The 16,625-nt window shown below is 38.9% G+C and overlaps 1 protein-coding gene across 1 annotated transcript; it reads left to right on the forward strand.

The window, feature by feature from the left end:
• The first annotated feature begins 5,809 nt into the window (after window positions 1–5,809).
• On the forward strand, window positions 5,810–16,322 carry LOC138020168 (golgin subfamily A member 6-like protein 1). Its single transcript, XM_068867193.1, has 16 exons — window positions 5,810–5,828; window positions 5,905–6,008; window positions 6,498–6,565; window positions 7,108–7,171; window positions 8,136–8,212; window positions 8,969–9,080; window positions 9,428–9,468; window positions 9,850–9,940; window positions 10,066–10,194; window positions 12,268–12,308; window positions 12,659–12,803; window positions 12,988–13,029; window positions 14,250–14,291; window positions 15,122–15,153; window positions 15,550–15,637; window positions 16,233–16,322. Exons 1-16 carry the CDS (start codon window positions 5,810–5,812, stop codon window positions 16,320–16,322), a joined length of 1,185 nt encoding a protein of 394 aa, XP_068723294.1.
• Window positions 16,323–16,625: the final 303 nt, after the last annotated feature.

Consider the following 16,625-nt stretch of genomic DNA (forward strand, 5'->3'; position numbering starts at 1 on the left):
AACACTGAAACACTATGCATGGCATAGAAATCGTCTTATAAAGACTCCTTGAAAACTCAATTTCTGGTTCTTGAAAACTCCTTGAATACTCCTGGAATTTTATAAGACAAAATCCAGCACGAACCCTGGTACATCGAGTGCAAAAGCACAGATCCGTAGCTCTCAATGCGACAAAGATACGGCCGCTTCATTTTTTTTATAAGACTTAAATTTGTCTGGCATTTTTGTGGAGCGCGTAATTCGAAGAAACTAGAAGCACTAAACAAGAGAATACTTAGATTTATATTTACAGATTACATGTCCTACTACGATGTTCCGGCTTCTAACTAGAGACATCTGTATGCAATGAGCGCATTCCAAAAAGTTCCTCATATTACGGTATAAAACCTCTGGTTTTTTAAAATGATTTTCCTGCTTATATGAAAAATATGTTCTCGATCACTGTACTCCTGTCTTCTTGTTATGTTCTTCGCGGAAAAAAATGCATTCTGTCCCTTAGTAAACTTAACACAACCAGTTAATGGTCTTAATTTTTTTTTGTTACTTGTCAGCTATATGGTGAAATGAATGCGCTACCTGATTTTATCCGTACCACTGAATTTACAGGGTTTGAATTCTCCTTTTTAGTAAAAAGAAGAATTCAGAGCCGCATTTCCGTTTAGCCGCTTCTCTTTTTTTGCATCTGTAATTATAATATATTTAGTTATGTATGCGTATGTGTTATATATTTTAGCTTTAACCCTTTGGCTACTAGAGATTTGGCCGAAAAACACGTTTTGAAGCTAGTTGAGGGGTTTTTTGGTCACTGTCGTGCTGTTTAAGAGCTAAATCTCCCTACAAACCCGTTTCCAGGTTGTACACTCCGCGGCCTTTTCAGCCAGGTGCAAAATAAGCGCTTGCAAAGTTCGGGCATGCGCAGAAAACAAAATTTCGACAGTTTTTGGGTTTAAAAGTAGCACAACACTTTCGACTTTCACTTTTCGCTTTCTCTCCTTCCCTCTCTTTTCGCTTTTTTTGCCTCATTTTTTTTTTAACTTGCTGGGCATTTGGTAGGCTTTATTTTGGTGGGAAGAGTTTCTGAGAAACCTTTCATCATCTTAGAATTAGGTGCTGAGAAAGGTAGGTGGGTAATGGAGAAAGCTTTTCATGGAGATTTTCCAGGTCAGTGTTACATGGTTTTTTGGCCGTTTCTCCAGTTTCTTTGACTGAATTGTGCTCATTCTGGTATAGTTTGAAAGATCTCTTTTCCCTGCACAAGTTATTGGACAAAGCTGTTCCTGACCGTTGAAAGTGATGACGTCACAAGGGGTAGATGGGACCGAGGATAAAGCTGGACGTATTTTGCCAGATAGTAATCAAAGGGTTAAATGTAATGTCTCGAAGATATTTTCTCCTGTAGCTACTTAAATTCAAGAACAAATACAGAGGATATTACATGGTTGCGCTGCGCTCACTCGTGAAATATTTTTCAACTCGAGAAGAGAAATTTCGTATCTCCAAGCGGCCATGAAATATTCTATTTATTATATAAACACCAATGAAATACTAAATCATTCCACGAAAAGCATCGAAAGGCGCGATTTTCATTTTTACCACAATTGCTTATAATCTCGCAATCTGATTGGCTAATTTGTCGTTATCGATAAGAGTCTAGACAACGCTGCTCGCTTCATGCTCGCGTCAATTTGCCACGCAATGCAATAGCCAATCAGGAACGCTCATTTTGGAAAATAAACCCGTTATATCATATTGCGAGAAAGTTATAGATAACGCTTGCTCTTTTTTCATGTCATGATTTTGGTCACGCTCTGAAATAAACACTTCTTTGGCGTTGAATATTGTGGTAAAAAACAAATCGAAAGTGGTTCCACAACATTTTGACCACTGTGATGACGAATATCGTTGTCGATAAGAGTACAGACAACGCTGAACCACTTTTGATTTGTAAAAATGTAACCATAGCAACAGCGATCTTTTCACGTGTGAAATAAACGTTATCTTCACGTGTGAAGATATGTTTTCTCGCGGAAGCTCACTTGGTATTTCATTGGTGTTTATATAACAAAAAGCTTTTATGTATGTTACCTTTAGCAATGCGCATGCGTACACTTTGTAATCCGCGATCCTAGGGCGTACCATATGGAACATACAATAATTAATTCGACGAATATTAAAGCGATCGAGATCTTACGTTAAATAGACAAGGGCGGAGTTGAGCTGTGAGTACGAAAGGGATCTGTCTCATATGGTTTAGGGGCCGACATTTCTCTCCCTCACTGCCTACCGGTGGGTAGAGGTAGGTACTGAAAGCAGCGAAGCACCAACCACGTCGCAGGCTCTGGTAAAGCGACGCGCGGGCCGAAATCTCGTGCTCAATCGTCAAGGTACGACGCTCTGGCGCGATGTCCAGGAGGTACCGCTACTATACCTTTTCCTCTCTTGTTCAAAAATTTCGTCAGCGCATGCGTAAATGTTCTGGCGCTCCGATATGTACCAAGCCACAAACGATGCCAGTTTTTACAAGGAACTGACATTTCAGTTGGTTCTACAGGCATAAACATTACGTAAGAGTCGTGTCTAGTCTTCTCGCACAGGACTTCTCAAGACAGAGGTGAGAGATGGTTTCATGCAGACTGGGGCGCCTAAATTGCTTTGTTTCAAGAGTGAAGTTGTCTCTTTGGCCTTTCTGTGGATGAATTGCAGGACGTCGTACCGATACAATTTGGGCAGGTTTTGAAAGTTTTTGACAGCTTTTATTTAATATATATTAATGACATAACCCGTATTACCAAGAATATGGAATTGAGGCTCTAAGCAGATGACACAACCTTGCGCCCTTGGAATTCTACATCAATAGCGACCTGGCGAGATTATCACAATGGCTTGAAGATAACTACCTCACCATCCATGCCACTAAGAAGCAGGCTATGATTGTTGGCAAATCCAACTATAATTATGAGCTCACCTTAAAGTCAACCGATTGACAATAAGCTCACTTTTTTACACATATTAAATTGGTTCTAAGTAAAATTCATGCAAAGATAGCCACCTTGCGCAGAATTAAGAATTTTATTGACAGCGACACCGCGCTGAAACTATACAAGTCGTATATTCTACCTCATTTTGACTATTGTAGCCCTCTTCTAATAGGAATTAATCAAACTTTATCTGATAAGTTAGAAAATGCCAGTTATTACGTACTTAGAACTCTCTTCAATCTACCTAGGTCTATTAGTTACGAGCAGATCTTGTTGCAGTATAATTTAGATTCTATTAAGCATAGGCGCCTGGTCCAATCTCTGACAATTGTATACAAAGGCTATCCCAATTACATAAGCAATATGTTTAGAATCAAAAACTGTGCTTACAGTCTTCGCGGAAATGGTAGCAGACTCGATCAGCCGGCCCCAATACTAGTTTTAAACACAGATCTTTTTCGTATATTGCGTGCCGCCTCTGGAACAATATACCTTTGCATGTTAGGGAGGCTCCAAATCTTCAGAATTTTGTGGCCAAACTAAGTGTCGTTGTAACTGTGGCTCTAATTAGATTCTATTTTAATTAATAGTATGGATAGTTAATTTTATTATAGATTAAGGGTGTAATCCACGGACGATCTCAACATGATACAATTAACAATAATTCCATGAGCGCGGGTTGGCTATAATCATCTCATATCCAACAAGCGCGAGTGGAATAATTGCTTTATTAAAAACGCACCCAAAATATAGAAAACTAGACTAAAATATAAAAAAAAGGCCCAAAAAATCACGCATATGCTTGCCGTGTTTGTAGATTATGGTATAATGGCTCATAACCCATGATGGCTTAACCAATCAAAACTCTCGAATGCATTATCCAATGCTTCTTATAAACGATAACTTCCAACGTTCAATGATTGAACCTATAAAATTAATAGGAATTTATAGCAAAAGTATATCAGTTGTCATTATATTATCCATAACCTGCTTTTGTTAAAAGGATGGCAAATCTGAAAAAAAAAGGAGTAGATTTTTTGGTAGTAGAGCAAATTTCAATTGAGTGTCAAAAGTAATTAGAATTGCTTTGGTTTTGCATTACTTCACTCACTGATTGGCTCAAAGTTCTCGCGCCACTTTTCCAACCAATCAGAAAAGAAACCAAAGCTAATCGTGGCTCGCACGTGCACATTTTCCCGCGCTTTGTGTAGGCTACGTGTAATTATTTCGAGTTTTGGTTGGTTTAATGGATTGTCTCCGTCTTTTTTGATTGCCCAAAGTTATTACTTTGGTTTTGGTTTTACAACACTCGATTGAAACTCGCTCTAATCGTTTGCCCCCTCTCACGTTACTTTCTTGGGAACTATGGAACCCATAAACTGTTCGAAGGACCGTTCCAACTCAATTACTTACGGCAACCCCTATCTTCTGACGGTTAAGAGGGTTCTGTAATTCAGTGGTGGCAATTGATGAGAAGTTCCTCATCTTGCAGGTTAATTTTGGGTGTTGACAAAACAAGTATTCGCCAAAAAACCGAAACCTACGAGAAACAAATCTGCCATTTAATTTTCTGCCTTTTCACAAATATTTCAATAATGTGGTTACTCTACAAACGATTCATATAATTTCTACTTAATGTGCTTGAGAAAAACAAATTCCTCAAAAGCTCCTTCCATGAATTTTCTCGGGCCAACACATGCAACTGGACTCGTCCTTTCCTCCCAAACGAAAAGAAAGGACTAAGTAACGATATTCCTTTAAAAAATTCTCATCCCCGAAACGGTTTTTCTTTGGCAGCTCAGTATATTAAAAACTCTCCAAATTTAGACTGCAGCACGTTCCGAGGCACCTGTTTCTACTTAAAAATTAAGGTTCCGTTAGCCGCATGACCTTATGAAACAACTTATACCCCTACTTTAAGACACTGTTGTACACCCAGTGAGTATTTTTTGATCCTTTTCCTACATGATTTTTATTGAATTTATAAATTTTTGAAGCTACTTTAACACTGTTTTTGATTGGCGGAGGCATGCACAACACTTGCCAAGAAAGTTGTCCTAATATAGACGGTTCATGGTAACTCCAAGGTCACGTGACATAAAAAAAAAGTTGTACGCTGTATCAAGAGCTCCGGACTTGTAGGGAAGCCAACAACGGCCAGCCTGACTGAAAACTTTCTTAAGTCTTGAAAAATGTTTCAAATCCAAGCATTAAATAAATATTATCATTTGAGTGACTTGCTGCCGTAGTGAGTTGAGTTTGTGGATTGTGTGGGACTTCCCTCCCTATGGGACCCAGTTACTCATGTAAACGATAAAAAAGTGCGGCGTTCTCGTCTGCGCAGTGGAAACAGTGCCCGGAAAACTACATTGCCGACACCGACAAAAAGCTCGGTATCAGGTCAATGAGCCCCAACGCCAAGAAAAATTCTGCATCGGTTTAGAACTTGCAGATCATTTATGGAACATCAATTCTAACTAACGCACATTGAGGATAAAGAAATTGAGATCGCACAAATTAAAACGAACGAAACAACAGCTTTGATTTTTAAAAGTGAAAAAGCAATAGAAAAAATGCGTAGAAGATGACGGGGGATGCGTGGAAAACGCTGAGAAGTCAAATGCAATGAAAGGAGAATTTACCGAAACAGTTCGACATTCTAGCGCGTGCATTTTCAGTCCCTTATAAGGAACGCATCGACCTTTATTTCGTCATCGATGCAATTCGTCTTCTCAGAATCAGACTGTGCTAAGACGGAAAAGTTTTGCTGATATTCAAAGCGGTTTTGTGATTATTAAGTTTTCGTTACTGAAACGTTTTATATGTCATTTATGGCTGCCGTCAAGGAAGGTGAGTTAAGTATTGCGCTTTTTCGCAATCGTTCTTATTTTCGTTTCTGAAATGATCGTCTTGCATTTTTACACAGCCTCAAAGTTAGAGCCCGGTGAAATTGTACCAATACATCAGTTGCTACATCAGATTAATCCACTTGATGAACTTGAACCCGGCGAGATCAGACCGAATTATGTGGTAAGTCAAAAAGTCGAATATTTGGCTTTTCGACAGAGCACTGGCCGTACAAGTGCTTTTACACTGTGGAATGTTCCCGGGGAAAAACCTATCGAAGCAGAAGAGAAAACCAACAAACTGAACTCACATGTGATGTCTAGTCTGGAAACTGAACAGGGGACACACTGGTGCGAGCGGACGAGCGCTTCCAACACTGCGCCATCCCCACCCATATTAGGGCTATTTCGTACAACGGTTGTATCAAAATGTAGCTACGGGAAATGGATGTGGCCCTGCGACAGTTGCACAAAGCAACACAGCCCCTTATTTGCATAGCTAATAATCTCTCAATAATCTCTTGCTTGAAGAGTCTGCGCAAACGTCTCAAAGATGTGTAAGATATGAACTGTGTGAACCAATTAAGTTTTGAGTCTTCCACTGAATGCGCGCCGAAAACTCAGTATTAACGATTGCCGCTTTATTTTCATATTTGCTTTGTTCTTTTCTCAGCCTTACCCTAGAACGCATGCCCCGGCTCATGTCAATTCAGCTTACGGTGGAGTACAATTCGTTGCAATGTAAGTGACTTGTGATGTAGGAATGTGTGCCTGGCGAAGTGTTTGCGCGGGTTTGGATTTTCATGCGGATACAGGGAATTCATCTTTACGTCTTTTTTGGGTCTCTTAATGCCTTAAAGTTAATTTTATTGTTGCTATACCTTTACATACATTGCCCATAGGCTACAAGCCTTAATTAAATGATATCGCGTATACATACAGGTTCTTCATTTTATAACTAGAGAGGTGGGTGATAAGCTTCCTTAAGCGGCCTTCACACGGCAAATTTAAGTTTGCAAACTCGTGTTGGCAAACTCAAGTTGGTGTGTGTGTAAGACACAACAACAGTTGTCAAACATGTTGGCAAACTATTGGCGAGAATAGAGACAAGTTTTATTTGTCGCCAACAGTTTGCCAACGTGTTTGCCGCCTGGTTTTGTGCCGTTCACACACACCAACTTGAGTTTGCCAAACTTGAGTTTGCAAACTCAAGTTTGCCGTTTGAAGGCCGCTATAGAACAAGATGGTCGCCAAATCATTTTCTGTTCTTTTCATTTTGATAGTCAACAATGTTGGTCTGCTAAAATTCAGCCTGGTATTCCTGTCGCCAGATATGTCCCAGCTCAGGTGTGACTTAGTTAAATAAAGAAAAATACATTTTAAAATGTAATTGTGAGGTCATCTATTTCGAAATTCAGTTAAGTAATAACTTACAGAGCGACCGGGAAAACCATGAACACCTAAAATATGTCAGGAATGCTTTACGTTTTTTTGAGGACTTCAAGCGCCAATAACCGTTATTATTAATATACATTCGCGACGGCACCACATGTTGAAAGCAACAATTGATTCGGAGGGCCAGTGAAAGGACAAATACATGCACTGTTCTGTTTCTTTATGAGAAGTTTCAGAGCTTAAAAGACCAGAATCAGCTCAAATTAAACCAATTGCCCGGAAAATAAAAAAGCCGACAAAATTTTTGTGACGCAAACAGCAGTAAACACTATGCAGTTTAATTAGCGAGTGGACTTCGTATGCGTGATTGGACAGAAACAACATTCCTGACAATTCAGATGTTCACGGTTTTCCCGGTCGAATTGTGAGTCATATTTAGCTTAAGTTATTTTCTGGGTAACGGCGAATGAAATATCTATAAGATGAGTTCAACATTCCTGTTTAGTATAATTACGTAGGTGATTATTGAAAATGCTCTGCGCTGATTGGTTGCACTTGATGTGACTATCACGTGATCATCACCTAAGCGGGTTTTTCACAATGACCGCGAGGCGTTTTGTCGAGAAGGCACAAAGGGTTTCCTTTGCTTCTTGACAGTAGAGTCATTGTTTTCTATTTGATAAATGTGCTTAATTTTTTTGATATAACCTCACTTCTTTTCGGTAAGCAAGAGATATCATGTGACTTCTAAAAGAGAAAAAAGATGTTCGAATAAGGGAATTTCCATGCATGCTTTTATGACAAGCAGCTGCAGTCTGACGTTTCTCCCGTTTGCCTTTTCACGTAAACGCGAATATTCCTCTATCTTTACGACTATACTGGTCTATTGATTCAAGCCAATCTGTTTCTTTTTTAGCAGCCAGCCCCGAGTTTCCAAGCTCCCGTCACCAATAGCCAACAGAAGAAAATCCAAAGACTAGAAGAACTCCTCAAGTATGTATCTTAATCGATTAAATATAATCTGCTCTTCCATAGTTATAACAGAGCTTGCGATGACATCAGGCAAAGACTATCTAATGAAAATCTAAGAGACACTAGTGTCCTGGAATGCGAAATGTTCACTTCCGGTTGCAGTTCGCCTCTCATGAAAAACTTCTCCTTGCTGAGGCCGCGTGGAACGCTGAATGGAAAATCAGCCATAGAGGAATGTAGCTGGCGCCGTGTTCGCAAGCTCTAACCAATCTTATTATCAAACAATTGTGAAGTGAAGATATATTTTTTTACTTTCAATAGATTTAGAACGCTTCGAAACTTCGAAATTTATATGAAAATTTCATCGGAAGCAAGGACGCTCAACACGCATCTTTCAGCGCGCGCACTTTGCGCCACGCATTTCAGTTAAATGCATTACCGTTAGGAATCATTAAAATGACGAAGACTTAGAAAAACTCGAGGTTGGACGAAACTCAGTTCGAAATCGTGTAGATAAAGTCAAAAGGTATCATTCAAACACAGTTTTAGTTTTAAAGTTTCATCTACTTAAGTAGTTCAAAGGTGATGAATACGCGCAAGACAATGCACTTTTCAAAATTTCGTTGCATCGATTTTTAAGATCGGATTCTGTCGAAAAGTGTGTTTCACGAGACAAAATTTATCACATGCTTCCGTTTTTTGTACTGTACATGCTTGCCTCTACGGTAGGTGATCTGGCATAGCATACCACCTGACAAAATGTGCTTTTTTTTACAGAGAAACGAAAGATACCTTACAAAAGGAGCGCGAAGACTTCTCTGTAAAATTGAAAAAACAATCGAAAAAAATCAAGGATCTTGAGGCCAAAGACAAATTTCAAAAAAATAAGGTAGGAAGTAACTATGAAATATTTATTAACTTTGATACATCGTTTGTTCAAAATCTGTCACTTAGCTCCATTGACCAATAACAAGCTTTGAAGATCGCTTTTAAAAGAACTACAGTATAATGAAAGGATTTTTGAAATGACAGTCACCGTTGACGATGCGGAACAATTTCACTGTTCCTGTTTTATTTGCACTGGATGAGTTCTATGATCTCTTTCAATCACAGTTTATTTTGTTATATATCCATATAAGTGACTTCTCTAACAAGAGCTAAAGATGAAGTAATGAAGAACATTAAGTACTTTATGGGACAGCAAGTCTTAAAAGTGATATGTGATTCTCTTCACAGATCAAAGAGCTTAAAGAAGCAAAAGCCTTGGCCGAAGACATGTATGTCACAGTTAATCTTCATTTTGATAGTATTCAGTTAATTCGACTTGTTCTCGGAGTTGAGCAACTATAGTAAAGGTTTATCTACAAGACGTAACTCTTAAGCAACACAAAGTGCTGCATGCTTTTACAAATAGAATACATTTTATGTAATATTTTAGATATTTGCGGCAAATCAGTGTTGATAAGACTGCGAGCATGTTTGTGCTCTTACGGGTGTGTGGTGTTTCCCAGGAGCAACTGAAGTAAATTGGGACGAACGTCTTCATTCCGCATACGAGGGCAGCCGGATATCCTCGCGGACTTGCTGGTAGTGCGTATTTGTAATACGCGCATGTAGTATAATATACCTCAATACCATTTCTGTTGACCATTGTGAAGGTGGAAGAAAACTACCGAAGAAAAAGATGCTTTAAGTGCAATGATGCAATCTATGGAGAAAGAAGGATGTAAAATGGCTCGGCTTTTGAAGGTAAACTCTTAAACCTATGAATACCGTGATAAATAAGAATGAATAACTAACTAAATAAATAAATACCAGATGTCAAGTTGAGAAACGTCTTCATTTTCTAAGTTCATTTTTTCTTGAATTTTAAGGCCAAAGAAGACTCCCTCTCCAAAGCCGAAAGCAAGATTATTGCCTTGGAGTTAGATAACAAAGTTCTACAAAAAGAAAAGCATGAAGCAGACAACGAAATTGCACGCCTTAAAGCAGAATGTGAAAAGGTGAGTGAATGTAGGCCACAGGTACTACAACGACTTTCAAAATTTGTTCAGAAAGCGATTCACAGCCATAAAGCACTACAGCCCTGTAATACGAAGTTAGAAATCTCATTAGGGTACATTTCAAGCACGGCGCGAAAATTCCCCCTCCCCCTCACCCACGGGACAATGTTTGTGTTACTTCTATTGCCAACGAGCTTTGTGAACAGCGGTACGACATTGATTGGGGGGGAGGGGGAGGGGAATCCCGGAGAAGTTTGAAAACAATAAAAGTGTCGTTTTGCCAGTGTGCTCTGTTGGCAAAATGTCTCAACTACTTTTGTCCCCGATTGCCCGTCATTGAAGAATGTGATCTGCTTGCGTAGCGCAAATTCAGCTTCCGGAAATTCTTGTTTAGTTACCAATGTCAGGACGTTTTCGGCACAAGTTTCATGATCACGTAGACTAATGAGGCCTATTTTTCTATTTCCTCACCAGTTACAAGATCAAATGGTAGTCAAAGAATCGTAAGTTCATTTTACTAATTTCTTTTGTAACATATAACGTAGCGTAATAGTGACAAGATCCCATATTTAAAGAAGAAAGGCTAATCCGTATAATCATAGACCTTCTTCTTCTTCTGGAGCATTCAATAATTTTAAGAAAACTAACGGAGAACCTTTTTACTTTCCCTTAAGTGGTATAAATAATGCATAGCTTGAATACACCACTGTTGTTAGTTTTGACCGCTCGTTAATTCAGTTATCTGCAAGAGAGTGGAATAAACGATATTTATTTAACCTTAAGAAATCATCGTAAATTGGGTCTTACTAAGCACAGTTAGAGTGCTCATAATTGATATTTTATTTCTTCCTGAAAAGGGAAATATCAATAATTCATTTTAAAAAAGTATTTTTCTCTACTCAGAACTGCTGACAGGATAAATATCTTGGAGGACGAGGTGATTTTTTTGTCAATGTTCTATTATTGAAAAAAAAAAAAAAAAAAGCCAGTCTACATATAAAAAATACCGGAAACAGGATCCCATCTTCTATGTTAACCCTCTGAGTCAACCCTGTCGCTTATCTTTCTGTTTTTAGAAACACCTCCCAGGGGGTTTACCAACCTCGTCCAATAGCCAGGGAAAAGCGCCCTGGGGACGAGGTTGGGAGTTTACAAGTGTGTTTCACAATAGCCAATCATAAGAGACCTATGGTCCAGCCACTGATTACAACACGTGCAGCACACCGGAAACACGAACATCAGTTTCAAAATGAAGAAAAGATATAGCAGTTCTAAAAATATATATGTTATTTGCCAGCTGGGAGGTCCGTATAGCGAAAAACTGTGGGCTTTTTCAAGACCGAGGTCACAGTTTTCCGCTATACGGACCGACCCTTATCTGGTAAACAACTTAATTATTTTTTTCCTCTCTCTCCCTTCCTCTCTGAAATTACTGTTTCAATGACTCGCAACGCGCTTGATAGCGAATGCAGTGTTAAAGCGACTTACAAACTGAACGTTTCAAATTTGAATTCTATTTCCAAACCTCTTGACCAATAAAAAGTAACTTCTGCATGTAAACGGGTTCGGTGTCAAAGAAATGGAAATTTAAGGTCATCACACAAGCTCACGCAACCATGGCTAGGATTCCGCCCGCCGTGAGCAAGCCGGATAAGAAAATTCCGCCCGCTCCCGGAACCAATCAGATTGCAGGATTTGTAAAATTCCGCTCACGCACTGAGAAAAAAAATATAAAAAGATATTGGAAAGTGTTGACTCAAGGGTATAATATGTATGGAGGCTCTGGGTAATGGGCTCCGGGACGGAAATCTTTTTCAGGAAATCGAAATTTCGGGCACCATTTATTGTTGTTTGGTACAGTGATCTTTTTGTGTAGCTTGCATGTTGACTTCAGTTTTGCAAATGTCAGGGTCTCTCTATCTGAAATGTCTTTTTCAAATATATGTATTAAGAACTGTTACTTTTTGCTTTTGGTTACAGTTCATCGATGGCCGGCTTGAGTATGCTTGTTTTCTGAAAAATTGTCATGTATGTAAAGTAAAATTTAAAAATGTATTTCTTGCTGCCATTTAGGTCGCCTGTTACAGATCAGCGTACGAGAAGACAGCAATGCAGTAAGTACATATCAGTCTGCAAACATCTGGATTTTTCGGAAAAACAACGACTAGAGTGCCTTTTCGGCAAAACAAACTAAGTCAAGAACTTTATACAGAACTTTATACAAAAAGTTTATACAGTATCTGTTTTTCCTTGAAAAAAGGGTTTTTAGTCAGTGGAGAGGGGACTTTAATACTTGTATTTAAGGCTTGCGGCTTGTTTAGAAAAAAACGATTGAAATAAAGTGATCTGACCGCCTGAAGAAACGTGGAAACTTGAAGGGATCGGTTACGACCCAAGAGATAAAGATGATCGATATGATATTATGCTAGATTTTCTTTTAAAAGTCTATTTAATCCTTTCTCAGGTTGAAAAGAGTCAGTAAACAATCTGAAGAGAGGAAACATGAAATTGAAAAAATTTGCGAAGAAGCGGAAGAAGAGAAAGCCACACTTTTCAAGAAAATAAAAAGCCTTACCCTCAAATGCTCCAGAAGAGAGAAGATTATTGAGGTGAGAGGAAACTGGTAACAGGTATGCCTTATATGAAGCCCGGGTTTTAGTGGGGAATAGGGGTAATTGAGATCTCCCCATCCCCCTTTCTCATCACCAGTTGGTCCGGTTCTTGTTTTTTCCGCGTTCATGTTGTACACTTTTAAAGATAAACTACAATTAAAATTCTTGTCTCTTTGATCAGAATGAAAAAGCCGCACAGGACGAACTTCAGAAGACTATTGAGGTGAGAGTTAGATAGGAATGGAAGTGCTGCTTAATCTGGATGACCTAAACAGCCTCGAAAAAAAAGTCAATCTAATCTCTAACGGTTTTCCTAAAATGTGGAATGTTAGCTTTTCCGATTTCTCTTAAAGGATTTTAAATTAATTTTCAGATTACACCAAAACTCAATCTTAACTAATTGCGTTCGACATAAGGAGAACGCAATTTCTAATCTTGGGTATCCTGTGCATAGGATGAGCCTTAGCAATCGACCGTCGAACGCACTTCAATAATCCGAGACTACTACTAGTTTCAGGTTCGTTTCGCAATTTCGAATCTTGGGTATCCTGTGCATACGGTTTTCGTGCGTCTGTTTTTCAGTGCCATCTTGAATTACGTCATACGTGCATGCGCATCTCGGTTTTCATAAGTCATATGCGCAAAAGATTGTTTGAATGGAGTCAATTTTCACCAACACGCTAATTTTTGGCAAGGCATATCTTTTAGTAATTCTCAGACAATTTAAAAAAAATCCATATTTTGCAATTTTAGTTTTGTGACGTAAACACACACACATATACATACGTTCCTCTATTTACCCTCGGGGTTGACACGAGGTTGATTAGACCTTTAGCTAGTTGATTAGACCTCTCCACAAGCCTCGCGTATTAGTATTTTCTATAGACGTTCTTTTCATATAAAATGTATCGTCTTCGTGGCATCTCGGCTCATCTGGTGATTCCAACAAACGCACTTCATAATAACTGATTACTCCGTATATGAGGGTCGAGAGTACAGAGTGATAATGTCCTGGAGCAGCTTGTGACACTGAAGATAAATATATTACTTTACAATACAAATGATCGACCATGGAAATGGCGGTGACAAAGAACATTGGACGAACTGGAAAAGCCAATAATCTAGTGGCAAGACGGTAGAAGACAACATGGCGTTGATTACAATCTGCTAACAAACAAGTGATACTAAACCGGAGGGCGGGTACTGCACTTAACTGTATCATGGAATGGAGGGAGATATTTTTGCTATATAAAAAATAGCCGAGGTCGGGAGGGAGTAAAGGGAAAGCGGGTTCTGCACTGGCTACCAGTCTCGCTAGTAGTTGGTCTGCCTCTTCAGTGTTTGGGAATTCGTGGTTACTGAATAATACTTTTCAATGGCGAAACACAATGGAATTTTTTCAATTTATTTATGCATGTATTTCTTTCTTATGCCAAATTTTAGAGTGATAAAGCAGTGCGCGATGAACTGCAGAAGATTATCGAGGTGAGTTTTAGACAGCAAATCCGAGTTCCAGATGACATCTGGGCTCAAATCTCATCTGGAACTTGTATTTTTCCCAGTTTCCAATGGCTGCAATTTCAACGAGTTTTATATAGAAATGAATTAAAAATGATTTTGAACACTAGACACTTGAACCTCGATAAAGATCAACTCCAAGACCAAGTTCTCAAGATGAGGAACTGGAGCGCAGTTCTACCAGGAGCCTGAGTGAAAACTGCCAGATATAAGATGGCGATGTCGAGGGCAGAGTTCTTTAGACAATAGGAGGTTTAAGCAACGACAACGGCGACGGCAACGAGAATGTCACAAATCTTACCTATTTAGTAAGCAAAGACAATAGCTTTGCGTGCCCTGAACGCGCGTTTTTCACTTTTGTCCATTGTCCATTTTTCTGCCGTTTTCTGCAAAACAACAACGTGAAATAACCAAATTTGAGGTGCTATCAAAGACGTCAGCGCTTGAGGATAAATTTTATTTTCTCCCCAAAATTAAGCGACGTTCCGACCAGTGTCATTTTTGAGGAACTACCGTGGCACACCCTTGTTATATTAAAAAGGTTGAAATGGTGATTACAATAACGTGAATTTATATTTTGAGACTGCATTCTCTTTGCTCTCGTCGTTGTATCGTCGTTGCTTCCCTAATTCCGCGGAAATCGAGATATCTCGAGGCATGGGAGGCAATCGGTTCTGCTTGTCCCAACCTCACTGCACTTGACGGTGTGGTAAAGGGGTTTACTAAATAAGATTTTCCTGAACGAAATCTAGTCACTTTAAATTTATGCATGCCTTTTTTCTTCTCTCATTTACCAGAACGAAAAAGAAGCACAGGATGAACTTGTAAAGTGAGTCAATTATGTTGCCATATATTATATATCCCCGACATAACGCGAGATCGACCGGAGATGGTCTCGAATTCGACGTTTTTCTTAGCACATGTTTTACGAAGCTGGCAGACGTTAGAAGCACACGAGTTCACATTAGAACTGTGATACTTCAAGGCTACTTTAACAGTAGCTCAGTCGGTAGAGCAGCGGTGATCTAACCCGAAGGTCGTGGTTCAATTCCCACCCTGGTCAGAGTCTTTCTCTGTCATTGTGTGGGCCCATTTCCATCAGTAGGGCTAACGCTCACATGGTTCATATGGGGGAGATACTTAGCACTTCACATTACACTCTAATCAGTTAAGTCTACTTTAACAAGAGTCACTGAATAACTTTCTCTCTTGCATCAATTCCCAGGGAAAACAAATCTTTAAAAGAAGGACTCAGAAACTTGCAAAAGGAGACAGAATTACTCTCTCAACAGATTCATTACCTACAGGAGCAGGTTAGGAAAGTTGTCTTCAAATTATAAGAGAGACTTTTTAAGTTTCGCTCAAAAAGCATAGGGCAAACGTCACCCTGCCAACATTGAAAAATATCAAAAAAGTTATTTCATTTCATCTCATTTCATTTTTTGTCGGTTAGGCTCTGAGCTGGAACTATTGAAACACTAATTTGCCAAGGGACGTTTTTAAGTTACCGAACTCGTTTCCTCTAGTTAGATTCAAAACTCTATTCCGGGTTTCTATCTGGTGTCCTCGATATTGAATAATATTCTTTATGATTAATAAAAAATAAGTTATATTACTTGACATAATGGCAAAGGTCTTAAAAAACAGAAAAAATAAATAACTAAATAAATAAATGTAAGTATGATCCACTGAAGACATTCCATTCAGTGCTGGCCGAGTGAGATTTGAACCCAATGTATTAGCAGACAAATCCTCAAGCCACTGGAACACACATCTCCTCAGTTAATTAAAGGGTTCATGCCTTTGTTTTACATCAATTTTGTTTCATTGGTTGTTGATAAGGAAGAACATACAATATTTACAATCGAAGTAATATTTAAAGCATATTCTGTCTTTTGTTTTTTTCAGAACCATCATCTCCGAAAATATTCTGGAGTCAAAGGACGTTTTCGACGCGTGCGGCATTTCTTCAGTCGTGTTTCTGAGCGCGTGTTTTAGAGACGTCATATGCACCAAATTTCAGAGACCTCAGAGTTCTACACACGAATTTAAAGACTGGTGTTTTTCTTAACCAATGAATTTCCTTAATTAAGGAAATTGCCAATTTTTGCCTTGCAATAGAAAGAGACTAGGCTGAGCATTAATTAGTTATTACAATTGACAATCAATGAGGAGTTTAAGTCCAATTGCAAATTCACATGAGCTCTTGCCACCAAGAATTTTTATAGTTTCTGCCTGCCTATGAACTACAGGAAGTAGTTCTTTTTCAGTTAGTCAGGTACGCTAAATGACTAGAGATGT

The sequence above is a fragment of the Montipora capricornis genome, chromosome 10, assembly GCF_036669925.1.
Source record: "Montipora capricornis isolate CH-2021 chromosome 10, ASM3666992v2, whole genome shotgun sequence".
NCBI lineage: Eukaryota > Metazoa > Cnidaria > Anthozoa > Scleractinia > Acroporidae > Montipora > Montipora capricornis.